Raw genomic sequence first — 27,183 nt, 5'->3', positions numbered from 1 at the left:
CAGAGGGAGGTGCACCAGGTATTTGGTGACCAGGAGTAACACATTCATGCCAGTCCCTTTTTACTGCTTGAACCTTGAACCATGTGTTACCTGGGAGTCACAAAACTACATTTAATATAAGAAATGGTTCCTATTTTAGAAAACTTAATATAGTATAAAAAAGTGGTTTCTATCTTCAAGGAACTCAGAGTGTTACTGGGGAGACTGGACATCCACACCTAACAACATAAAACTCTCAGGCAGTGTTAAGAGAATGGCATAGACAGTGAGTGCCACAGAAAGTTAAAGAGGGTGAAGAGTGATGGGGGTAGAATTCAGTTTATAAATACTGTACCGTGTGTTTGCCAGGTACATACTAAGTGCACAGCTGTTGTTTTTAGTACAATAATGGAAAAACACATCCTACAGGCACATTGAGAATATCCAAATCTTGAAAGTCAGTGCAGTAGTTGAGCATGTTAACAAACTTGACAAGATTCTATATTAGTCATAGGTAACCAAACCACAAGGTGGCGATATTAACTGAATTTTAACCAGTCTCATGGTTAATCATATTTGTGAAAACTTAAATCTGATTTGAAAGCTTTCTTAGGGTGAGATATCATTTATTGCAATGTGATCATTTTATGGTTCTGATAGAAATTCACTGGTTATTAACAGGTATTAATGAGAGAGAGGTCTGGTACCTTTTTAATAATAACCAAAATTATAAATGACTTTGTAAGAATGAGTTAGCCAAACCATATTACTAAAACATGTTTTTAAAAACAGCCTCATAATGATTACTCAATATAGTATACTATTTGTGTATTTGTGGAGTTATTATATTCCTTTAGAAATAAGATCCCACTTTTTAGTCAGTCTCTCATGATAGAACTTTTAAGGTTTTAAACATATGGTTTGGGGCACCTGGATGGCTCAGTCAATTGAGCGTCCAACTCTTGATATCAGCTGGGGTTGTGATATAGCAGTTTATGGGTTCAGGCCCTGCATTGGACTCCGCACTTATAATGCAGAGCCTGCTTGGGATTCTCTGTCTCTCCCTCTCTTTCTGCTTCTCGCTTGTGTGCGCGTGTACTCTCTGTCTCTCTCAAAATAAATAAACCTACAAAAATTAAAAAGTTTTAAAAATGTGGTTCTATATTATATGCCCAATATGACTGTATAGTTATGAGTAGTGTTTGTTGGCATAGGTTTGTTGTTTTATTTCTTAGAAATTTTAGGTAAGTTACTAGAACAGTAAGCAAAAGTAAATCATAAATCATAGAACAGTCCATGATAGAGAAAATTAAGACTGAGGTTATGAATGAAAGGCAGGAACTAGACAGGTGATGTGCCAAATCAACAGAATTATCAGAGATTTATGCTTGAAATTTGTAATTAGTCAGAAGTTCTGTAGCCAGTACAATCTAGAAAAGCAGTCAGGAACGAAGGAATGCACAGGTATAGAAGGTTGGCCAAGGCAGAGACTCAAAAACCAGAGTAGCAATTAGTCACTAAACGGATATATAGGGAGAGGAGGCAATGAAGGATTTTGTTTGAACAAAAGCAAATATAGGAACCAACTTGACTTTACTAGATGGGTGAGTGTGACTCAGGAGGCAGGGCAGATCCTGGTCCCACTCCCTTTTGTTGATTACAGGATGACCAATTTTCTAAATGGAGAATATAGATACGATTTCTTGAGATTATGTTACAAATGGTTCTGTAGCAAATAAATTTCCCGTGACCTGGCAAATAATGTTTACTTTATATTGTATGTTGACCATTTTACATCTTTTAAAGTAAGTCCTAAAATTGCTTTTTAGGAATCTGAGAACCGGCAAATTATGGACCAACTCCGAAAAGCCAATGAAGATGCTGAAAACTGGGAAAATAAGGCCCGTCAAGCAGAGGCAGATAACAATACCCTCAAATTAGAACTTATTACTGCTGAGGCAGAAGGTAACAGATTAAAAGAAAAAGTAGATTCTCTCAACAGAGAGGTCGACCAGGTAAGTTTGGGAAAATGTATTTGTGGGACATTCTACATCATTTTGAAAGAGTTTTGTTTGGCATTCCATAAATTAAATATATAAACAAACACTTAAATTATTTAAATATACTATGAATTGTAGCCTAATTGTTCTCCAATACCCACTCTGGTTTTGCTCTAATCTATTATCTACCCTACAACTAGAATAATCTTTAGCATTTTTAAAAGTTAGGAACTATTTCAAACATACCAAAAAAGTGCAAAAAAAAGTAAATAAAACACATACACACATCTCACTGGTTGAAGGATGCTAATATTTTCCACTGTTGCTTCAAGTTTCTCTTTATGTAAAGAAACAAAATATTACAGATAGAACTCTTCCTTTTCCCTCTTGCCTCCCTCATGACTGGTGTGAATAACTTTCATGTCAGTTGTATAACTCTTTTGCATATGTTTATGCTTCTTCTACATATCTATCACCCACAAATGATATATAACGTTGTTTTGTGTGCTTTAGGTTTTTAAGTGATACTCTAGATATCCATTTGTAATTTGCCTTTTTTGCTCAATATTATAATTTTGAAATTTATCTATGTGATACACAAAGTATAGATCTAAACAGTTGCATCTTATAGTCATTGTGTAAATATTAAAATTCATTCCCATATTAAAGGAAATTTAATTGTCTTCACTTTTTCTTTAATAAAATGCTGCAACAAACATTCTTTTATGTTTCTCCTCGGGTATATATTTCTCTGGGTTTATGACTAGAAGTGGAATAACAGGGCAGGTTTAACTCTTCGAAGTATTGTATTGCTCTCTAAAATTTTACCATTTCATCAGAAATCATGGAGTTGGTATTTTCTCAAGTACTAAGCAATACTTGATATTATCAAACTTTAAAATGTTTTCTATACTTTTTGTTTTCTGTTTCCTTGATTACAAGTGAAATTGAGAATTTTTTCTTATTTCTTGGCCATTCAGAATTCCTCCTCTATAAATTTTCTCTTGAATGAATTTTTGTAAACTTTGCTCATTTTTCTATTGGGTTATTTATCTTTTTCATATTGACTTATCAGGATTATCTATATACTCTTGGTAATAATCCTTTGAAAGATATTATAGCTGGGATGCCTGGGTGGCTCAGTTAAGCGTCTGACTCTTGATTTCGGCTCAGGTCATGATCTCATGGTTTGAGTTCAAGCCCCAAATAGGGTTCTGTGCTGACATTGTGGAGCCTGCTTGGGATTCTCTCTCTCTGTCTCTCTCTCTCTCTCTCTGCCCCTCCCCTGCTTGTGCACACACACACATACTCTCTCTTTCTCACTCTCAAAAATAAATAAACTTAAAACAATTTAAAGGTATTATAGTTATCCTATTTTGCTGTTACTTGTCTTTTCATTGTGCTTGGAATATAAACAGAAGTTTTAAATTCTGATGCTGTCAGAATTATTGTCAATCTCTCCCAAATATGATTTATGTTTATATGTCTTCTTTAGGAAATCCTTTGCTATTCCAAGAATAGAAAGATATTTTCTTATATTTTCTTTTAAAGGTTCTTCTAAAATTCTAAAAGTATGTGGAAATTTTGCCCTTTACATTTAGATATTTAATCCACTTGAGGTTGAATTGTGTGTGGTTTGACATAGAGATGTAATTTTTTATTTTTGTAGATGGATATCCCCATTCTTTATTCACTGAATTATAAGTCTACTTTGTCATAAAAATAAATTTCCATTTGTTCTGCTCCATTCATAACTTTATCTGTTTGCCAACAATAAATTCTTGAAACTTCTATAGTTTTATGTTAAGTCTTGATATCTGGGATTAATGTTCCCCCAAATTATTTTGGCTATCCTTTGTCCTTATTAAACTCTTTCAAATACATTATAAAATAAATATATCAAATTCCATAATTTAACATCTTTCTTCTTTTGTATGAATTTCTTTCTAAATATTTCTTTGGCTGCATCCTACAAGTTTTGAGGTAATGCTTTTATTGCCATTCGTTTAAAAGTATCACCTAGTTCAATAATGATTTATTTTAATAACGATTTATTTTTGATCACTGAAGTTATTTTTTTCAAAAATTTTAACTACTTTATTTTCTTTTTTTAAGTTTTTATTTAAATTCCAGTTAGTTAACATATAGTGTAATATTAGTTTCAGGTGTACAATATAGTGATTCAAAACTTTCATACAACACTTAGTGCTTATCACAAATGCCCTCCTTAATCCCCATCCTCTATTTCCCTGAGTTCCCCACCAACCTCCCCTCTGGTAACCATCAGTTTGTTCTCTATAGTCAAGAATCTGTTTCTTGGTTTGCCTCCCTCTCTCTTTTTTTCCCTCTTGCTTATTTATTTTGTTTCTTAAATTCCACATGAGTGAAATCATATGGTATTTGTCTCCCTGACTGACTTACTTCACTTAGCGTAATACTCTCTAGCTCCTTCCATGTTGTTGCAAATGGCAAGATGTCATTCTTTTTGATGGCTGAGTAATATTTCATTGTATAAGTATACCACATCTTCTTTTATCCATTCATCAGCTGATGGACACGTGAGCTGTTTCCATAATTTGGCTATTGTAGTTAATGCTGCTATAAACACTGGGGTACATGTATCCCTTTGAATTAGTATTTTGTATTCTTTGGGTGAATACCTAGTAATGCAATTGCTGGATCATAGGGTAGTTCTTTTTTTAACTTTTTGAGGAACATCCATCTGTTTTTCAGAGTAGCTACACCAGTTTGCATTCCCACCAACAGTGCAGGAGGGGTTCCCCTTTCTCCACATCCTCGCCAACATCTACTGTTTCTTGTGTTTTTTATTTTAGCCCTTCTGACAGGAATGAGGTAATATTTCATTGTAATCTTGATTTTTATTCTCTGATGATGAGTGATGTTGAGCATTGTTTCACATGTCTGCTGCCCATCTGGATGTCTTCTTTGGAAAAGTATCTATTCGTGTCTTCTGTCCATTTTTAATTGGATTATTCATATTTTGGGTGTTGAGTTTGATAAGTTCTTTATAGATTTTGGATACTAACCCTTTATCATTCCTCATTTCTCATTTGCAAATATCTTCTCCCATCCCGTAGGTTACCTTTTAGTTTTGTTGATTGTTTCCTTTGCTGTGCAGAAGCTTTTTATTTTGATGAAATCCCAATAATTTATTTTTGCTTTTGTTTCCCTTGCCTCAGGAGACATATCTAGAAAGAAGTTGCTACAGCTGTTGTCAAAGAGGTTACTGTCTGTGTACTCCTCTAGGATTTTGATGTTTTGGGGTCTCAAAATTAGGTCTTTAATCCACTTTGAATTTAGTTTTGTGTTTGGTGTAAGAGATTGGCCCAGTTTCATTCTTTTGCATGTTGCTCTCCAGTTTTCCCAGCACCATTTGTTGAAGAGACTGCCTTTTTCCCATTGGACATTCTTTCCTGCTTTGTTGAAGATTAATTGACCATATAGCTGTGGGTTTATTTCTGGGTTTTCTATTCTGTTCCATTGATCTATGTGTCTATTTTTGGGCCAGTACCATACTGTTTTGATCACTACAGCTTTGTAGTGTAATTTAAAATTTGGAATTGTGATACCTCCAGCTTTACTTTTCTTTTTCAAGGTTGCTTTGGCTATTCAAGGTCTTTTGTGGTTCCATACAAATTTTAGGAATGTTTGTTCTCGGTCTGTGAAAAATGTGATTGGTATATTGATAGGAATTGCCTTTAATTTGTAGCTTACTTCGGGTAGTAGAGACATTTTAACAATATTTGTTCTTTAAATCCATGAACATGGAATGTCTTTCCATTTCTTTGTTCTTCAGTTTTTTTCAACAGTGTTTTATAGTTTTCAGAGTACAGGTCTTTCACCTCTTTGATTAGGTTTATTCCTAGGTTCCTTATGGTTTTTGGTGCACTTGCCAATGGGATTGATTCCTTAATTTCTTTTTCTGCTGCTTCATTATTGGTGTATAGAAAGGCAACAGATTTCTGTATGTTAATTTTGTATCCTTTACTGAACTTTTGCAACTTTACTGAATTTGTGTATCATTTCTAGCAGGTTTTGGCGGAGGCTTTTGGATTTTCTATATAAAGTATCATCTCATCTGAAAATAGTGAAACTTTTACATTCTCCTTGCCAATTTGGATGCCTTTTATTTCTTTTTGTTGTCTGATTGCTGTGTCTAGGACTTCCAGTACTAGTGGTACTAGTGGTGGTACAGTGGTGAAGGTGGACATCCTTGTCTTGTTCCTGACTCTAGAGGAAAAGCTCTCAGCTTTTCCCCACTGATGATGATGATATTATCTGTGGGTTTTTCATATATGGCCTTTATTATGTTGAGGTATATTCTCCCTAAACCTATTTTGTTGAGGGTTTTTATCATGAATAGATGTACTTTGTCAAATGTGTTTTCTGTTGAAATTATTGTATGGTTCTTATGCTTTCTTTTATCAATGTGGTGTATCACATTGTTTGATTTATGAATATTGAACTACCCTTGCAACCCAGGAATAAATCCCACTTGATTGTGGTGAATGATTTTTTTAATGTGTTATTGGATTCAGTTTTGCTAGTTTTTATTGAGGATTTTTACATTTTTGCATCCATGTTCATCAGGGGTATTAGCCTGTAGTTTTCTTTTTAGTGAAGTCTTTATCTACTTTTGGTATCAGGGTAATGCTGGCCTCATAGAATGAATTTGGAAGTTTTCCTTTCTTTTCTATGTTTTGGAATTGTTTGAGAAGAACAGGTATTAACTCTTCTTTAAATGTTTGGTAGAATTTGCCTGTGAAGCCATCTGGCTCTGGACTTTTGTTTGTTGGGAGTGTTTTTTTTTTTTTTTTTTTTTTTTTATCACTGATTGAATTTCTTTGCTGTTTATCAGTCTGTTCAAGTTTTGTTTTTTTTTTTCCTTCCTATTTCAGTTTTGGTGGTTTATATGTTTCTAGGAATTTATCTATTTCATCCAGGTTGTCCTTTGTTTGCATATAGTTTTTCATAGTATTCTCTTGTAATTGTTTGCATTTCTTTTTTTTTTTTTTTTTTTTGGTTGTTATTTCTCCTTTCTCATTCATGATTTTATTTATTTGGATCCTTTCTCTTTTGTTTTTGATAAGTCTGGCTAGAGGTTTATCAATTTTATGAATTTTTTTAAAGAACCAGCTCCTAGTTTCATTGATCTGTTCTATTGTTTTTTTTAGTGTCTATATCATTTATCTCTGTTCTAATCTTTATTATTTCCTTCATTCTGCTGGGATAGGCTTCATTTGTTCTTTTTCTAGCTCCTTTAGGTGTAAGGTTAGAATTGTATATTTGAGATTTTTCTTGCTTCATGAGGTAGGCCGTATTTCTATATATTTCCCTCTTAGGACCACTTTTGCTGCTTCCCCAAGGTTTTTGACCATTGTGTTTTCATTTTCATTTGTTTCCAGGTATTTTTAAATTTCTTCTTTGATTTCGTGGTTGACCCATTCATTATTTAGTAGCATGTTATCTAACCTCCATGTATTTGTGGTCTTTTGAACTTTTTCTTGTGGTTGACTTCTAGATTCATAGCATTATGGTCAGAAAAGGTGCATGATATGATTTCAATGTTTTTGTACTTGTTGGGGCCTGTTTTGTGACCTAAAATGTGATCTATTCTAGAGAATGTTCCATGTGCACTTGAAACGAATGAATATTCTGCTGTTTTAGGATGGAATATTCTGAATATATGTTAAGTCCATCTGGTCCAGTATGTCATTCAAAGTCATTGTTTTCTTGTTTATTTTCTGTTTAGATGATCTGTCCATTGATACAGGTGGGGTGTTAAAGTCCCCTACTATTATTATGTTATTATCAATGGGTTCTTTTATGTTTGTTATTAATTGTTTTATATATTGGGTGCTCTCATGTTGAGTGTAAAAATTTCCAATGCACAGGGGACTTGATATTATTATTCTATTTTTTATATCTAGTTTTGTTGTATATTATGATGAAATAATATGGCTTATATGATATTAACTTATTGATATCTGTTAAGGCTTGCTTAGTGGCAGGGTACACAATATTTGATAATACTCTAAATGAGCTTGAAAAGCAGGTGTATTCACTTATTTCGGGGGGCTTATGTATGTTATATGTATTTATATATAGCATATTTATATATACATGTGATTAGGCTTGTTAACAGTGTCATTCAGTTCTTAAAAACCCTTACCAAATTTGTATTTTTGATTTTTAGTTACTGAAAGAAATGTCTTAAGATCCTCCTCTATAATTATGGATTTGTCTATTTTTCTGTGAATGATTTTCTCAGTTTTTGCCATATTTTTAAGGCTGCTATTAGTTCAGCATTTTATATATTTATGATGAAAATATAAATGTGTAATGAGTCACCTGAATAACTCTCTACTTAAACTAATTTTTAACCATCTATACTGAAATGTAACTTACATACAATAAAAAATTCTCATTATGATCAGATGAGTTTTGACAAATGAATACGTTTTCACAGTCATCTGTATAATCATGTTACAGTATAGAACATTCTGTCACCTTCCTAACATTCCTTCAAGTCCTTTTGCAGTCAATCCATCCCAATCCCTAAGCAATTACTGGTTTTCTTTCTGTCACTATAGATAAGATTTGCTTTCTCTAAAATTTTATACAAATGGAATCAGACAGTAAGTATTCATTTGTGTCTTAACTTGTCTCACTCACCGTAATGATGTTGAAGTTCATACATGTTGTTGCATGTTAGTTCATTCATTAGTTCATATTGTTGAATAGTATTCCATTGCATAGCCATATCACAATCTGTTTATTCACCTATTAATGGACATTGAATGTGTGCATTAGTCTGCTAACTCTGGTGAAATAAAATACTGCAGATTGGGTGGCTTTAACAGTATAAATTTATGTTCTCTCAGTTCTGGAGTTTGGCAGTCCAAGATCAAGGTGATGGCAGTTTAAGTTTCTTCTGAGGCCTCTTAACTTGGTCTGCAGATTGGCCACCTTATTACTATGTCCTCACAAGGCCTTTCTTTTGTGCATGTGCATCCCTGGTGGTTCTGCTTGTAGGGGCACAGTCATATTTGATTAAATCCCCATTCTTATGGTCTCGTTTAGCCTTAGTCACCTTCATAAAGGCCCTGTCTCCAAGTACAGTCATCCTGGGGTGTTAGGGCTTCAACATATGCATTTTAAGGGGACACAATTTAGTTTATAACAGATTGTTTCTAGTTTTTGGCCATTATGAATAAACAGCTATGAACATCATGCACAAGTCTTTGTGCATAAATTTTCACTTTTTCTAGGGTAAAAAACTAGCAGCAGAATTGCTGGATCATATAACTAGGCTTAACTTTGTAAGAAACTGACAAACTATTTTGCAAACTGGTTGTATCACTTTACTCTCCCATTTGCATTGAATGAGAGTTCCAGTGGTTCTCCATTTTTCCTGACACATGTATTGTCACATTGTAGTTTTAGTTTGCATTTCCTTTTTAACTAATAATGTAGTGCAGCTTTCCACATTCTTAATGATCATGAAAATATCTTTTGCGAAGTGTCTGTTCAAATCTGTTGCCCATCTTTTTATTATGATTCCTGTTACTAAGTTGTAAGAATTTTTTGGAACACTCTAGATGTTTCTTTGTCATATTTGTATACTTTTAAATATTTTCTCCTAGTCATTGGCTTGCCTTTTTAAGTCTTTTGAAGAGCAGAGGTTTTAAATTTTTGGTCAAGTTCAGTTTATCAGTTTTTTTTTTTTCCTACTTGGTATTTCTGTGTCCTATCTCATAAATCTTTGCATACAACAAGATGCATCGGCTTTCTTCTTTTCTTCTTCCAGAAATCTTACACTTTTGTATTGTAGTCTATGATACATTTTGAATTAATAGTTATGTATGATGTAAGATAATGATCGAGGTTTATTTTTTTCCCCACATGATTTGAAGTTGTCCAGTGCTATTTGTTGAAAAGATGGTATTTCACCACTGAGTTATCTAAGAACTTTTAGCAAAAATAAAATAATCCTGTGTGTATGGATCTATTTCTTTTTTTTCTTTTTTTGGTATGGATCTATTTCTGAACTCTTCTGTCCATGGATATATATGTCTATTCTTAGCCAGTGTCATAGTAAGCCAGTATCGTATAAAGCTTCATTAATTAATATAGCCTTACAGAAAGTCTTCAAATGAATTAGTGTGAATCCTCCAAATGTGTTCTTTCTGAGAAGGTCTGCTGTTATGGGGCCTCTTCATTTCCATATAAATTTTAAAATGAGTTATTTTCTACAGAAAAAAACTTATATGGAGTTTGATAGCATGGTATTGAATGTACAGATCAATATGGAGCAAGTTGAAGATCTTAACAATAATGAATCTTTGGGGACATAAATATAGTCTATCCACATGTTTTATACTTTTAGTGTATAGATATTATATACATATATTGTTATTATCCTTATCTCATGGGTTTTTAAAATGCCATTGAAAATGATATTTCATTCCTAAATTTTGTATTGCAGTTTTTGATAGTCTATACACAGAAATAAGGTAGAATTTTGTTATCTTTTATTCTGTAATATTGCTTAAATTCAATTTTTTTAGTTCTAGTAGGGTTTTTTTTTTTTTTTGGTAGATTTTAAAGGATTTTCTACATAATACAGTCATGTCCTTTGCATATAAAGATAGTTTTACTTCTTTTTTTCCAATCTGAATGCCTTTCTTTTCTGTCTGGTATTGAACAAAGTGATGAGAGTGGACATCTTTGCCTCATTTGTCATCTTAAGGAAAAAGGATTCAGTATTTCTTTTTTGACTATGATATTAGCTGCATGTTTTTGTAGAAACATTTTATCAGGTTGAAGACCTTCTCTTCTAAGTTTACTTAGAATTTTTATCATGAATGGGTATAGAATTTCATCAAATGCCTTTTCTGCAAATATTGAGATGGTCATATTTTTATTTTTATATTTTTGGCTTGTTAAAATGGTTAATACATTGATTTTTTTAATTTTAATTTTAATTTTTTTCTTACCTTATTTATTTATTTATTAAAATATGAAATTTATTGTCAAATTGGTTTCCATATAACACCCAGTGCTCATTCCAACAGGTGCCCTCCTCAATGCCCATCACCCACTTTCCCCTCTTTCCCACCTCCCATCAACCCTCAGTTCTCAGTTTTTAAGAGTCTCTTATGTTTTGGCTCCCTCCCTCCCTAACATTTTTTTTTTCCTTCCCCTCCCCCATGGTCTTCTGTTAAGTTTCTCAGGATCCACATAAGAGTGAAAACATGGTATCTGTCTTCCTCTCTATGACTTATTTCACTTAGCATAACACTCTCCAGTTCCATCCACATTGCTACAAAAGGCCATATTTCATTCTTTCTGATTGCCACGTAGTATTCCATTCTGTATATGAACCACAATTTCTTTATCCATTCATCAGTTGATGGACATTGAGGATCTTTCCATAATTTGGCTATTGTTGAAAGTGCTGCTATAAACATTGGGGTACAAGTGCCCCTATGTATCAGCACTCCTGTATCCCTTGGGTAAATTCCTGGTAGTGCTATTGCTGGGTCATAGGGTAGATCTATTTTTAATTTTTTGAGGAACCTCCACACTGTTTTCCAGAGCGGCTGCACCAGTATGCATTCCCACCAACAGTGCAAGAGGGTTTCCATTTCTCCACATCCTCTCCAGCATCTATAGTCTCCTGATTTGTTCATATGACTGTTCACCTCACTCTGACTGGTGTGAGGTGGTATCTGAGTGTGGTTTTGACTTGTATTTCCCTGATGAGGAGCGACGTTGAGCATCTTTTCATGTGTCTGTTGGCCATCTGGATGTCTTCTTTCGAGAAGTGTCTATTCATGTTTTTTGCCCATTTCTTCACTGGATTATTTTTTTTTTCAGGTGTGGAGTTTGGTGAGCTCTTTATAGATTTTGGATACTAGCCCTTTGTCTGATATGTCATTTTCAAATATCTTTTCCCATTCCATTGGTTGCCTTTTAGTTTTGTTGATTGTTTCTTTTGCAGTGCAGAAGCTTTTTATCTTCATGAGGTCCCAATAGTTCATTTTTGCTTTTAATTCCCTTGCGTTTGGAAATGTGTCAAGTAAGAAATTGCTGCAGCTGAGGTCAGAGAGGTTTTTTTCCTGCTTTCTCCTCTAGGATTTTGATGGTTTCCTGTCTCACATTCAGGTCCTTTATCCATTTTGAGTTTATTTTTGTGAATGTTGTAAGAAAGTGGTCTAGTTTCATCCTTCTGCATGTTGCTGTCCAGTTCTCCCAGCACCATTTGTTAAAGAGACTTTTTTCCATTGGATGTTCTTTCCTGCTTTGTCAAAGATGAGTTGGCCACACGTTTGTGGGTCTAGTTCTGGGGTTTCTATTCTATTCCATTGGTCTATGTGTCTGTTTTTGTGCCAATACCATGCTGTCTTGATGATGACAGCTTTGTAGTAGAGGCTAAAGTCTGGGATTGTGATGCCTCCTGCTTTGGTCTTCTTCAAAATTACTTTGGCTATTTGGGGTCTTCTGTGGTTGCATACAAATTTTAGAATTGATTGTTCTATCTTTGAGAAGAATGCTCGTGCAGTTTTGATTGGGATAGCATTGAATGTGTAGATTGCTTTGGGTAGTGTTGACATTTTAATAATATTTATTCTTCCAATCCATGAGCATGGAATGTTTTTCCATTCTTTATGTCTTCTTCAATTTCCTTCATAAGCTTTCTATAGTTTTCAGCATATAGATCTTTTACATCTTTGGTTAGGTTTATTCCTAGGTATTTTATGCTTCTTGGTGCAATTGTGAATGGGATCAGTTTCTTTATTTGTCTTTCTGTTGCTTCATTGTTAGTGTATAAGAATGCAACTGATATCTGTACATTGATTTTGTATCCTGCGACTTTGCTGAATTCATGTATCAGTTCTAACAGACTTTTGGTGGAGTCTATTGGGTTTTCCATGTATAATATCATGTCATCTGCAAAAAGTGAAATCTTGACTTCATCTTTGCCAGTTTTGATGCCTTTGATTTCCTTTTGTTGTCTGATTGCTGATGCTAGCACTTCCAACACTATGTTAAACAACAGCAGTGAGAGTGGACATCCCTGCCGTGTTCCTGATCTCAGGGGGAAAGCTCTCAGTTTTTCCCCATTGAGGATGATGTTAGCTGTGGGGTTTTCATAAATGGCTTTTATGATCTTTAAGTATGTTCCTTCTATCCCGACTTTCTCAAGGGTTTTTATTAAGAAAGGATGCTGAATTTTGTCAAGTGCTTTTTCTGCATCGATTGACAGGATCCTAAGGTTCTTATATTTTCTTTTATTAATGTGATGTATCACATTGATTGATTTGCGAATGTTGAACCAGCCCTGCAGCCCAGGAATGAATCCCACTTGATCATGGTGTATAATTTTTATATGCTGTTGAATTCGATTTGCTAGTATCTTATTGAGAATTTTTGCATCCATATTCATCAGGGATATTGGCTTGTAGTTCTCTTTTTTTGCTGGGTCTCTGTCTGGTTTAGGAGTCTTAAGTGATGCTGACTTCATAGAATGAGTCTGGAAATTTTCCTTCCCTTTCTATTTTTTGGAACAGCTTGAGAAGGATAGGTATTATCTCTGCTTTAAATGTCTGGTAGAATTCCCCTGGGAAGCCATCTGGTCCTGGACTCTTATTTGTTGGGAGATTTTTGTTAACTGATTCAATTTCTTCACTGGTTATGGATCTGTTCAAGTTTTCTGTTTCTTCCTGTTTGAGTTTTGGAAGTGGGTGGGTGCTTAGGAATTTGTCCATTTCTTCCAGGTTGTCCAGTTTGTTGGCATATAATTTTTTATAGTATTCCCTGATAATTGCTTGTATTTCTGAGGGATTGGTTGTAATAATTCCATTTTCATTCATGATTTTATCTATTTGGGTCATCTCCCTTTTCTTTTTGAGAAGCCTGGCTAGAGGTTTATCAATTTTGTTTATTTTTTCAAAAAACCAGCTCTTGGTTTCATTGATCTGCTCTACAGTGTTTTTAGATTCTATATTGTTTATTTCTGCTCTGATCTTTATTATTTCTCTTCTTCTGCTGGGTTTGGGGTATCTTTACTGTTCTGCTTCTATTTCCTTTAGGTGTGCTGTTAGATTTTGTATTTGGGATTTTTCTTGTTTCTGGAGATAGGCCTGGATTGCAATGTATTTTCCTCTCAGGACTGCCTTCGCTGCATCCCAAAGCATTTGGATTGTTGTATTTTCATTTTCATTTGTTTCCATATATTCTTTAATTTCTTCTCTAATTGCTTGGTTGACCCATTCATTCTTTAGTAGGATGTTCTTTAACCTCCATGCTCTTTGGTTTTCCAGACTTTTTCCTATGGTTGATTTCAAGTTTCATAGCATTGTGGTCTGAAAGTATGCATGGTATGATCTCAGTTCTTGTATACTTATGAAGGGCTGTTTTGTGACTCAGTATGTGATCTCTCTTGGAGAATGTTCCATGTGCACTTGAGAAGAAAGTATATTCTGTTGCTTTGGGATGCAGAGTTCTAAATGTATCTGTCAAGTCCATCTGGTCCAATGTATCATTCAGGGCCCTTGTTTGTTTATTGATCCTGTGTCTAGATGATCAATCCATTGTTGTAATTGGAGTATTAAAGTCCCCTGCAATTACCACATTCTTATCAATAAGGTTGCTTATGTTTGTGATTAATTGTTTTATATATTTGGGGGCTCCCATATTCGGTGCATAGACATTTATAATTGTTAGCTCTTCCTGATGGATAGACCCTGTAATTATTATATAATGCCCTTCTTCATCTCTTGTTACAGCCTTTATTTTATTTATTTTTTTTTAAATTTTTTTCAACATTTATTTATTTTTGGGACAGAGAGAGACAGAGCATGAATGGGGGAGGTGCAGAGAGAGAGGGAGACACAGAATCGGAAACAGGCTCTAGGCTCTGAGCCATCAGCCCAGAGCCTGACGCGGGGCTCGAACTCACGGACCGTGAGATCGTGACCTGGCTGAAGTCGGACGCTTAACCGACTGCGCCACCCAGGCGCCCCTCTTGTTATAGCCTTTAAAGTCTAGTTTGTCTGATATAAGTATGGCTACTCCAGCTTTCTTTTGACTTCCAGTAGCATGATAAATAGTTCTCCATCCCCTCAGTTTCAATCTGAAGGTGTCCTCAGGTCTAAAATGAGTCTCTTGTAGACAGCAAATAGATGGGTCTTGTTTTTTTTTTTTTTTATCCATTCTGATACCCTGTGTCTTTTGGTTGGAACATTTAGTCCATTTACATTCAGCATTATCATAGAAAGATATGGGTTTAGAGTCATTGTGATGTCTGTAGGTTTCATGCTTATAGTGATGTCTCTGGTACTTTGTGGTCCTTGGAACATTTCAGTCACAGAATCCCCCTTAGGATCTCTTGTAGGTCTGGTTTAGTGGTGATGAATTCCTTCAGTTTTTGTTTGTTTGGGAAGACCTTTATCTCTCCTTCTATTCTGAATGACAGACTTGCTAGATAAAGGATTTTTGGCTGCATATTTTTTCTGTTCATCACATTGAAGATTTCCTGCCATTCCTTTCTGGCCTGCCAAGTTTCAGTAGATAGATCCATCACTAGTCTTATCGGTCTCCCTTTGTATGTTAGAGTGTGTTTATCCCTAGCTGCTTTCAGAAGTTTCTCTTTATCCTTGTATTTTGCCAGTTTCACTATGATATATCACGCAGAAGATTGATTCAAGTTACGTCTGAAGGGAGTTCTCTGTGCCTCTTGGATTTCAATGCCTGTTTCCTTCCCCAGATCAGGGAAGTTCTCAACTATGATTTGTTCAAGTACACCTTCAGCCCCTTTCTCTCTCTCTTCCTCTTCTGCAATCCCTATTATATGGATATTGTTATGCTTGATTGCATCGCTTAGTTCTCAAATTCTCCCCTCATACTCCTGGATGTTTTTTTTATCTCTCTTTTTCTCAGCTTCCTCTTTTTCCATAATTTTATCTTCTAATTCACCTATTCTCTCCTCTGCCTCTTCAATCCAAGCTGCGGTTGCCTCCATTGTATTTGGCAACTCATTTAGAGCATTTTTTACCTCCTCATGACTGTTTCTTAGTCCCTTGATCTCTGTAGTAATAGATTCTCTGCTGTCCTCTATACTTTTTTCAAGTCCAGCAATTAATTTTGTGACTATTAGAATAATTTAGAAATTATTCTAAATTTGGTGACAGGAACTGGTTCTCTTTTGAATTTTGGCTGGGGGATAGGAGAGGGAGATGGCGCTGGCCAGCACCTGTGTTCCTCCGCCGAGCTGAGCTATGTCTTCTGGGGCTCAACAACTCTCCCTCCCTGTGTCCTCTCGCCCTCCCCATTCTCCGAGAGCAGAGCTGTTGACTTTTAACATTCCAGATGTTATGTCCTGCTGGCTGTCAGAACTCACGGAGTCCGGCCCCTCCGCTATTGCAAGCCAGACTTCAGGGGTTCTGCCTTTCCTGGCAGGCTGCCCCTCCACTGCCCCGGCTCCCTCCTGCCAATCCGTGTAGTGCGCACTGCTTCTCCGCCCTTCCTAACTTCTTCTGTGGGCCTCTTGTGTACACTGGGCTCCAGGGAGTCCATTCTGTTAGTCTTCTGGTGGTTTTCTGGGTTATTTAGGCAGATATGGGTGGAATCTAAGTGATCAGCAGGACACGGTGAGCCCAGTATCCTCCTATGCTGCCATCTTCTCCTTATTGATTGATTTTTAAAAATCAATCATGGAGGGATGCCTGGCTGGCTCAGTCAGTGGAGCATATGACTCTTAACCTCGGGGTTGTGAGTTCAAGCTCTGTGTTGAGGGTAGAATTTACTCAATAAAAATTAAAAAATTTTAAAAATATATTCCTGTAATAAATCCAGTTGGTCATGATATATTACCCTTTAAAATAAATTATTAGATTGTTAATATTTTAATTTTTTTTTCAACGTGTTTTATTTATTTTTGGGACAGAGAGAGACAGAGCATGAGCGGGGGAGGGACAGAGAGAGAGGGAGACACAGAATCGGAAACAGGCTCCAGGCTCCAAGCCATCAGCCCAGAGCCTGACGCGGGGCTCGAACTCACGGTCCGCGAGATCGTGACCTGGCTGAAGCCGGATGCCCAACCGACTGCGCCACCCAGGCGCCCCTAGATTGTTAATATTTTAAATAAATTGTTAAATTATAATATTTTGTTGTATATTTTTGCATCTGTTTCATGAGGATATTGATCCATGATTGTCTTGTAATGTCATTGTCAGATATTGTTAATCTGCTTTATAAATTACTGAGGTATGTTAGCCAGGTTAATGCTGCCTCATAGAATAAATGGATGTGTTCCTTTCTCTATTCTAGTTAGTATATTGTTATTGTTTTTTCTTTAACTGTTGGTAGAATTCACAAATGAAACCATATGGGCCAGAAAATGTGGGCAGGGGTAGATTTTCAATTACTTGAAGTTTTAAATTGATTTGGAGCTATTCTGATTTTCTATTTCTTCTTAAATCACTTTTGGCAATTTGTGTTTTTCTAAGATATGTCCATTTCATCAAAGTTGCCAAATTTGTTGTCCAAAAGTTATTTGTAATTTTTAATGGCGTCCCTTTTGCATTCTTGGTATTGATAATTCATGACTTTTCTCAATTTGCTTTATCAGTTTACTTGGAAATTTATCATTATGTTAATCTTTTCAAAGTATCAGTATTAATTTCATTGATTTTTACTTATTCTTGGTTTTACATTTCATTTATTTCTTCTCAATATTATTTCTTTCCTTCTACATCATTTAAGTTTAATTTACTCTTATTTAAAAAATGTAAACAAATAAAAATAAAAAATTTTTAAGATGAATACTTAGATGGTTAGTTTTAGGCCATTTTTCTTTAATATAGTTGTTTAGAGTTTTACATTTTTCTCTACACACTGCTTTAGCTGTATCATACTACACATCTTTGTGGGATTTGGTAACAGCTTTTTTGAGTTATGATTCACATGCCATACAGGTCATCCATTGGAAGTGTACAATTCAGATGAGTTTAGTATATTCACAGAGTTATGCAGCCTTTATCACAGTTTTAGAAAATTTTTATCACCTCAAAAATTAGGCTCTGAGCCCCCATTTAGGTCCTTGCTTCATTTTGAGTTAATTTTTTGTACATAGTGTGAAGTGAGGGTCCAACTTCATTCTTTTGCATCTGGCTATCTAGTTGTCTAATCAACATTTGCTCTTGGCACCCTTATTGAAAACCAGTAGATTTTAGGCACATGATTTTATTTCTGTGTTCTTAATTCTATTCCATTGATGTATATGTCTATCCTTATAGCAGTACCCCAGTCTTAATTACCATTGCCTTGTAGTAAGTTTTGAAATGGGAAAGTGTGAGTCTTCCTTGGTTGTTGTTGTTGTTGTTGTTGTTGTTGTTGTTGTTGTTGTTTTCAAGATTGTTTTGGCTATTTTAGGTCTTTTGAGTTTCCATATGAATTTTAGAATCAACTTTGCAATTTCTATAAAGAAGCCACCTGAGGTTCTGATAGGAATTATTTTGAATCTGTAGATAATTTGGGAACTACAGCCATCCTAACATTATTAAGTCTTCTGATCAGTGAACACTGGCTCTAGTTTTATTTATTAAATCTTTAATTTCTTTCAATGGTATTTTGTTTTCAGAGTATAAGTTATGCCTTCTTTTGTGAAATTTATTCCTAAGTATTTTATTTTTTTGGATGCTATTGTAACAGGGTTGTTATTTTCATTTTGGTATTATTCAATGTGAATGCATAAAAACACAATTGATTTTTATACATTCATCTTGTATCCTACAACCTAGCTGAACTTATTCATTCTCATCATTTTTAGTGGATTCTTTGCAATTTTCTATATTCAAGACTGTGTAATTTGCAAACAGATAGTTTTTACTTTGTTTCCAATCTGAATGTTTTTATTTCTTTTTGGTCAGTTGCCCTACCTAGAACTTCTGGAGCAATGCGAATAGAAGTGGTAAGAGGAGAGGGACATCCTTGTCTTTTTCCTGATCTTAGGGGGAAAACATTTAGTGTTTCACCATTATTATGCTAGTTGAGGGATTTTTCCTCAAATGCCTTTTCTGTGTCTTTGGTCATGTGGTGTCTTTTTTATTTTATAAATACAGTATATTACATTAATTGGCTTTCAGATGTTAAACCAACTTTGTATTCCTGAGTAAATCCCACCTTAGTCATGGTGTATAATTAACTTTTATGTTGCTGGATTTTGTTTTCTAGTATTTTGTTGAGGATTTTGTGTCTATAGTCCTAAGAGATAATGGTCTATAGTTTTCTTTCCTTGTGATTAATGTCTTATCTTTTTTTTGGAGTAACAGAATAATACTGGCCTGATAAAATGAGTTGGGAAGTGTTTACACTTAAATGCAAATCTAACAAAATGTGTACAAGTTATATATAAGGAAAAGTTATAAATCTTTGATGAAAGAAATCAAAGATCCACATAAATGGAGAAAGAGTCCATGTTCATAGGTAGAAAGGCTTGTTATTGTTAAGATGTTAGTTTTCCCCAAATTGATGTATAGATTCATTCCATCTCAGCCAGAATTCCAGCATGTAGTTTTGTGGATGTTAACAAACTGATTATAAAGTTTATATGGAAAGGCAAAAGATACAAGATAGCAAATTCAATACTAAAGGAGAACACAACCTGACTCAAAGATTTGCTATAGTGCTGCAGTGTTTAAGATGGCACAGGATTGGTAAAAGAATAGACAAATCAATCAATGGAATAGAGACAAATAGATCAATGGAATAGCAGATGGAGGTAGCAGACAACAAAAATTGCTATGAGAAAAATCAGATGTCAAATTTGACAGGCAAAATTTCAAAATATCCACTATAAATATGTTTAAAGAATTAAATGAAAAATGTTTAAATAAGTGAAGGAGGATATGATGATAATGTCTCATTAAACAAAGAATATCAATAAACTTATAGAAATTATCTTTAAGAAAGAACAAAATGTACTTTTTAATTTCCTCCTTAACTTCTTGTTTAACCCATTAATTGTTTAGTTGGATGCTTTTTAGTCTCCAACTATTTGCTATCTTCCACATTTTTTCTTGTGGTTGATTTCAAGTTTCATAGCATTGTGGACTGAAAATATGCACAGTATGATCTCGATCTTTTTGTACTTGTTGAGGGCTGATTTGTGTCCGAGAATGTGATCTATTCTGAGGAATGTTCCATGTGCACTGGAGAAGAATTTGTATTCCACTGTTTTAGGATGAAATGTTCTGAATATATCTTTTAAGTCCATCCGGTCCAGTGTGTCATTCAAAGCCATTGTTTCCTTGTTGATTTTCTGTTTAGGTGGTCTGTCCGTTGCTCTAAGTGGGGTGTTGAAGTCCCCTACTATTATGCTATTATAACCAATGAGTTTCTTTATGTTTGTGATTGATTGGTTTATATACTTGGGTGCTTTCATATTTGGAGCATAAATGTTCACAATTGTTAGGTCTTGTTGGTGGATAGATCCCTTAATTATTATATAATGACCTTCTTCATCTCTTACTACAATCTTTATTTTGAAGTTTAGATGGTCTGATATAAGTATGGCTACTCTGGCTTTCTTTTGTTGACCATTAGCATGATAGATGGTTCTCTATCCCCTTACTTTCAATCTGAAGATGTCTTTAGGTCTAAAGTGGGTGTCTTGTTAACACCATATAGATGGATCTTGTTTTCTTATCCATTCTCTTACTCTATGTCTTTTGATTGGAGCATTTAATCCATTGATGTTTACATTGAGATACGAGTTTATTGAAAGATACGAGTTTATTGCCATTATGTTTCTTATAGAGTTGGGGTTTCTGGTGGTGTTCTCTGGTACTTTTTAGTCTTTGTTGCTTTTGGTCTCTCTCTCTCTCTCTCTCTCTCTCTCTGTTTCTCTTTTTTTTCCCCGTCTTTTCTCCCCTGAGAGAGTTCCCCTTAAATTTTCTTGCAGGGCTGATTTAGTGGCCATGAATTCCTTTAATATTTGTTTGGGAAATTTTTTATCTCTCCTATTTTGAATGACAGTCTTGCTGGATAAAGAATTCTTGGCTGCATATTTTTCTGATTCAGCACATTGAATATATCCTGCCACTCCTTTCTGGCCTGCCAGATTTCTGTGGATAGGTCTGCTGCAAACCTGATCTGTCTTCCCTTGTAGGTTAAGGACTTTTTTCCCTTGCTGCTTTCATGATTCTTTCCTTGCCTGAGTATTTTGTGAATTTGAATATGATATGCCTTGTTGATGGTTGTTTTTGGGTTGAATCTAATGGGAGTCCTCTGTGCCTCCTGGATTTTGATGTCTGTGACTTTCCCCAGGTTAGGAAAGTTTTCTGCAGTGATTTGCTTACATAACCCTTCTACCCCTTTTTCTCTCTCTTCATCTTCTGGGACCCCTATGATTCTGATGTTGTTCCTTTTTAATGAGTCACTGATTTCTCTAATTCTTAAACCATGCTCTTTTGCCTTAGTCTCACTGTTTTGTTTGCTTCATTATTCTCCATAAATTGTCCTCTGTATCGCTGATTCACTGCTCTGCCTCATCCATCCTTGCCACCATGGCCACTCCTCGAGATTCCTGCTCAGTTATAGTATTTTTTAATTTCATCCTGACTAGCTTTTATCTCCGCAGAAAAGGATTCTAATGTTTTAAACCCCAGCTAATTTTCTTATTATCGTGATTCTAAATTCTGATTCAGACATCTTGCTTATATCTGTTTATTAAGTTCCTGGCTGTCATCTCTTCCTGTTCTTTCTTTTGGGGTGATTTCCTTCGTTTTGTCATTTTGAAGGAAGAAAAGGAAATAATAATGTAATAAAAAATTTAAAAACCACAAAAAAAATCAAATAAAGGATGCTAGATCCTAGGTGTGTTCTGGTCTATCTGGTTGTTGAAAGGAGCTTGATAGATTAGAGGAAAGGGGGAAAGATAAGAAAAGAAAAAGGAAAATGTTTAAAAATTTGAAAAAATGAATACAGTGAGATAGAATAAAGTGAAATAATGGAAGTAAAAAATAGAGTTTAAAAAATTTACAAAAATGTAAAAAAAATAGTAGAAAACTAAAGAAAATATTTTTAATAGAAATGGAAAATAAAAATAAATTTTTTCTCTTTCTGTATTGAAGAATAAGAAAAGAAAAAAAAATTGAATAGATGGACCAGCAAACAAACTGTGGTATGATTGAAATTAAATCGATTTCCCCTAGAAGTTGAACTATGAAGTACTTTATAGTCTGTAAACTAAACAGGCAGAGAGACTTGTGTTGTTCCTGAAGAGTGAGGTTGGCCCAGTTGGGCAGGGCTTAGTGTAATGGCTCTGTTCTCGACTAGATGGTGCTGCTTAGCTTACTGGGGTGGATTGTTGTGGCGCCTGTAGGTGTGTATGTGCATGCGTGGGAGGGGTGAAAATGGTGTCACTCAGCTACCCAGTCTCTAGTATCAGAAGTCTTTGCTCTCCCCACCAGCAGTTGCGCACCCCTCCTTTGTCTCCAGCTTTCATCCACTCCCTGCTTTTACACTGTCCCTGACCAAGTCATCAGGTTGCCAGGCAGCACCTCCCTCCTGAGTTTTATCTCAGATGCAGCTGTGTTTCCCAACCCCTCACTTCTGAGGGTCTCCAGCTTTGACCTGCTCAGACCTTCTGAGGGAGGATCTCATTGAGCAATGGCCGGGTGCCAGCCTGTCCCCAGGAATGTTCGGAAGACCACGCTGCTGCCGGTGCCCAGAGACTGTGGCTCAGTGCCAGCCAGGAAAAGGTCATGCGATTGTGTAGCAGCAGCGTTTCAGGGATTATGGAAAATCACAACACACATCTGGTGCTAGGCCTCCGCTTGAATGTCCTTGTTCCAGCACCAGAAAATGTGGTTGTTCTCTGGCTTCCACTGGGACCTTTGCCTGTGGGGAGGCCATACAGCCTCTACCAAATGTCCTCCCAGCAGGGGACCACCTCTCCCTGTCTGGCCTGAGGACCCCGAGGACCTCGGTCTCTGCTCCTGGGGATTCACCCTTCCCACCAGAGCACCGCCAGGTATTGAGCTGAGGAGTTTCAGACTATGCGCTTCCTCTGTTTATAGAGTATTAATGGAATTTAAACCCTCTCCTTTCTCCTTTCTCCCTTTTTTGTTCAGTCCCTTGTGTACTCTTTCTTTTCTCTCCAGCTGCTTTCAGGCGGGGGGATTCTTTCTGTACTCTCCCCCCGCCCCATCTCTGTCTTCTCTCTGCAAGCAAAAACAGCTCTCTGCCCTCCACAGTTTTCTCCCCCAGTTCATCTCTCCACCCTGCAAACATGCTGAGTTCTCTGGTTCAGGTTGTGCAGATTGTTGTGTTAATCCTCAAATCAGTTTTCTAGGTGTACAAGATGGTTTAGTGTTTATCTGGCTATATTTCAGGAATGAGAGACACAAAAAATTCTTCTCTGCTGTTCTGCCATCTTGGCCTCTTCTCCTTTGGTATTAACTCTTCTTTAAATGTTTGGTAGAATTCACCTGTGAAGCTATCTGGTCCTGGATTTTGTATGATGGGAGTTTTTTGATTACCAATTCAATATCATTGCTAGTCTGTTCAAATTTTCTATTTCTTCTTGATGCAATTTTGGGTGATTATATGGTTCTAGGAATGCATTCATTTCTTCTAGGTTGTCCAATTTGTTGGCATATAATATTTCATAATATTTTTTCATAATCCTTTCTATGATATTGGTTGTTATTTCTCTTCCTTCATTTCTGATTTTATTTACTTGGGTTTTCTCTCTCTGTCTCTATGTCTGTCTCTCTAATGGGTGTGGCTAAAGGTATAGCAGTTTTGTTGATCTTTTCAAAGAACCAGCTCATTATTTCATTGATATATTATATCTCTTTTAGTCTCTATGTTATTTATTTTTGCTTGAATCTTTATTGTTTACTTCCTTCCACTGGTGTTGGGCCTTGTTCTTCTATTTCTAGCTCCTTTATGTGTAAGGTTCAATTGTATATTTGAAATTTTTTTTGCTTCTTGAGGTAGACCTATATTGCTGTAATCTTTCCTCTTAGAACATCATTTGCTGCATCTCAAAGATTGGGAGCTGTTATATTTTCATTTTCATGTGTCTGCATGCATTTTTTGATTTCCTCTTTGATTTCTTGGTTGACTTGTTCATTATTTAGTAGCATGATATTTAGTTTCCATGTATTTGTGTTCTTTCCTGATTTTTTTCTTCTGATTATTTTATAAAATTTTTAAAGTTCATTTATTTATTTATTTTGGAAGAGAGAGAGAGAGAGCAGGGGAGGGGCAGAGAGAAAGGGAGAGAGAGAATCCCAAGCAAGCTCCATGCTGTCATCACAGAGCCCATTGTGGGGCTCACACTTACAAACCATGAGATCATGACCTGAGCTAAAACCAAGAGTCAGATGCTTAACTGACTGAGCCACCCAGACACCCCTACCATTGTGGTTGGAAAAGATGAGATATGATTTCAATATTTTTAATTTATTGAGATTTGTTTTAGGCTTTAGGTGATCTCCTCTGGAGAATATTCCATGTACACTTGAAAAGAATGTATGTTCTTCTGGTTTTGAATAGAATGTTCTGAATATATCTGTTAAGTCCATTTGGTCCAATATATCATTCAAAGCTACTGTTTCCTCGATGATTTTCTGTCCGATCTATCCGTTAATGTAAGTGGGATATTAAAGTCTCCTCCTGTTGTTGTAATACTCTCAATTTCTTCCTTTTGTGTCTGTTAATAGTCGCCTTGTGTATGGACTGAACTCTCATATTGGATGCATAAATATTTACAATTGTTGTATCTTCTTGTTGGATTAATCTCTTTATGAATATGGTGTATCTTTCCTTGTCTCCTTTTATGGTCTTTGAAAAAGTCTATTTTGTTTGTTTTAAGTATTGCTATGCCAACTTTCTTTTCACTTCCATTTGCATGGTAAATGTTTTCCCACATCTTGCTTTCAGTCTGCATGTGCCTTTACATCTGAAGTAGGTCTCTTTTTGGCAGCATATAGGTGGATCTTGCTTTTTTAATCCATTCAATTACCTTATGTCTTTTTTTTTTTTTTTTGAGAGAGAGAGAGAGACAGCATGAGCAGGGCAGGGGCAGAAAGAGAGAGGGAGAGAGAAAGACAGAATCTGAAGCAGGCTCTGAGCTGTCAGCACAGAGCCTGACATGGGGCTTGAACTTGTGAACTGCGAGATCATGACCTGAGCTGAAGTTGGACACTTAACCAACTGAGCCACCCAGGTGCCCCTACCTTGTGTCTTTGAGAGAAGCATTTAGTTCATTTATAATCAAAGTAATTATTGATAAGTATGTACTTATTGCCATATTGTTACTTGTTATACAGAGGTTTGCTTTGTTTTTGTTTTTGCAGTTTTTCTCTGTTCTTTTCTCCTCCTCCTCCTCCTCCTGGTTCTTTCTCCTTTTGCTCTCTTCCCTTGTGGTTTGATGGCTTTCTTTATTGATATGCTTGGATTCCTTTCTCTTTATTTTTTATGTATCTATTATAGGTTTTTGATTTGTCATTACTGTTAGGTTCCTATATAATAGCTTATGCATAATGCTTTGGATTACAAGCATGTTTCTAGAACAAATTATGCTCACAAACCAAGGTTTTACTATAATATAATGTTATTATGCTTGATGATGTTGCTAACTTTGCTTGACTTATTCTCATTTTTTATTATTCTTTTTTATTTTTTGCTGTTCAGCTTGGTTGCTTTCCATTATTTTGCCTTCAAGGTCACTGATCTATTCTTCTGCCTCCTCTAATCTTCTATTGATTCACTTCTATTGTATTTTTAATTTCAGTTATTGAGTTCTTCATCTCTGATTGGTTCTTTATTATATTTTATATCTCTAATTTGAAAATATCACTAAGACCTTCACTCTTTTCTCAAGTCCAGTTACTAACTTTATGAACATTACTTTGAATTTTTCATTTAGTTATTTTGCTGTGATTGTGTCCTGTTCTTTCATTTGCAACATATTCCTCTGTCTCTTCATTTTGCCCCTCTGTTTTCTTCTTTGTATTTGGAAAGTCAGTTACATCTTCTGCTCTTGAAAGTAGTGGCCTTATGAAGAAGAGGTCCTGTGGTGCCCTGTAACACAGTGTTCCCTGTTCAGTAGAACCAGGTGTTTCAGGGGTATCTCCTTTATGGGTTGCATGTGCTCTACTGTTGTGGCTGAGCTACATTTGCCTTCGGTATATTTAACTGCAATAGCCCATTTTGCCCCTTGTGGGCAGGGTTTGGTCTCTGTGCTGATAAGGAGCCAATCTGAGGCCTCTTTGGGCTAGTATTTGGGAAGTGTCACCTTTATCAGTTAAGCCAGATGCCTGTCCTCAGCACATTTATTGAGGCTTTGGTCACACCAACCTGCAGAGTGTTCTCCCTGTGTTGTCTCCTTAAGAGCCTTTTGTTGGTGGGTGCAGCCTACAGTTAAACTGTATGTCTGCCCCCAGGTCTATCTGCAGGGGCTGCAGTGGAAATGGTATGTGTGGTTATTTTCCCTTCATCTCAAGGCAGGAGTCCCTTTGGTGTGGTACCAATCCCTGCATGGGCTGATTGTATGATATACGGCAGGAGCCATTTTGGAAAGGACTCCTGCTGATCAAGGTGATTGGATGGGGGGATCCATAAGAGAACTCTGGGGTGGGGTTGGGGGAGAAATGGTATCCACAGCTTTCTTGTTCTTGGAGAAGTCTAAAGATCCCTTCCCCTCCAGTGCATAATATAAACCACCTTCATGTACACCCTAGCTGCTTTTCAAACTATTCCTTCTATGTTGTATCTCTGCAGGATTTTTTGTTGTGCTCTTTTTAAAGGCAGGGACTCTGTCTCCTATTGCCCTCTGGCTTTTCTAGAACTTAGCCCACTGATTTTTAAATACCCACAGTTAAGCCCAACTGATTGTGAAAACTTGCAAAGTTAAGTCCCACTGGTTTTCAAAGCCAAATATTATCGGGATTTGTCTTCCCAGTGCAAGTCTTCTATGTCTGTGGTGCTTCTCTTCTTTCTCTGTGCTTGTGGTGCCCTCCTGTTTGTGGTTAGTCTTGCAGGGAGTCTAGTTCCTGACTCTCCATCCCTCCTACCCTTTTTGATGTAGCCTCCTCTCTATGATTAACTGTGTAAAGTCTGTTCTGCTTGTCTTCACATCGTTTCCTGGGTTAGCTGCTAT

The 27,183-nt window shown here is 35.9% G+C and overlaps 1 protein-coding gene across 11 annotated transcripts in view; it reads left to right on the top strand.

Moving 5' to 3' along the window:
• The window catches only part of TSGA10 (testis specific 10), a 166,415-nt gene that overhangs the window by 69,955 nt on the left and 69,277 nt on the right, over positions 1–27,183 (top strand). For all 11 annotated transcript variants that reach the window (XR_015249274.1, XM_086701297.1, XM_086701296.1 and 8 more), the window contains one exon: positions 1,809–1,994. Coding sequence is in view for 10 of the 11 variants with exons in the window: in XM_086701297.1 (XP_086557423.1) it covers positions 1,809–1,994 (186 nt within the window). In the remaining variant the exon portion in view is untranslated. The remainder of the gene's footprint in view (positions 1–1,808; positions 1,995–27,183) is intronic.

Source organism: Puma concolor, chromosome A3, assembly GCF_028749965.1.
Source record: "Puma concolor isolate L17-30 chromosome A3, mPumCon1.1.hap2, whole genome shotgun sequence".
Lineage (NCBI taxonomy): Eukaryota > Metazoa > Chordata > Mammalia > Carnivora > Felidae > Puma > Puma concolor.
This window is presented reverse-complemented; position numbering and strand designations above follow the sequence as displayed.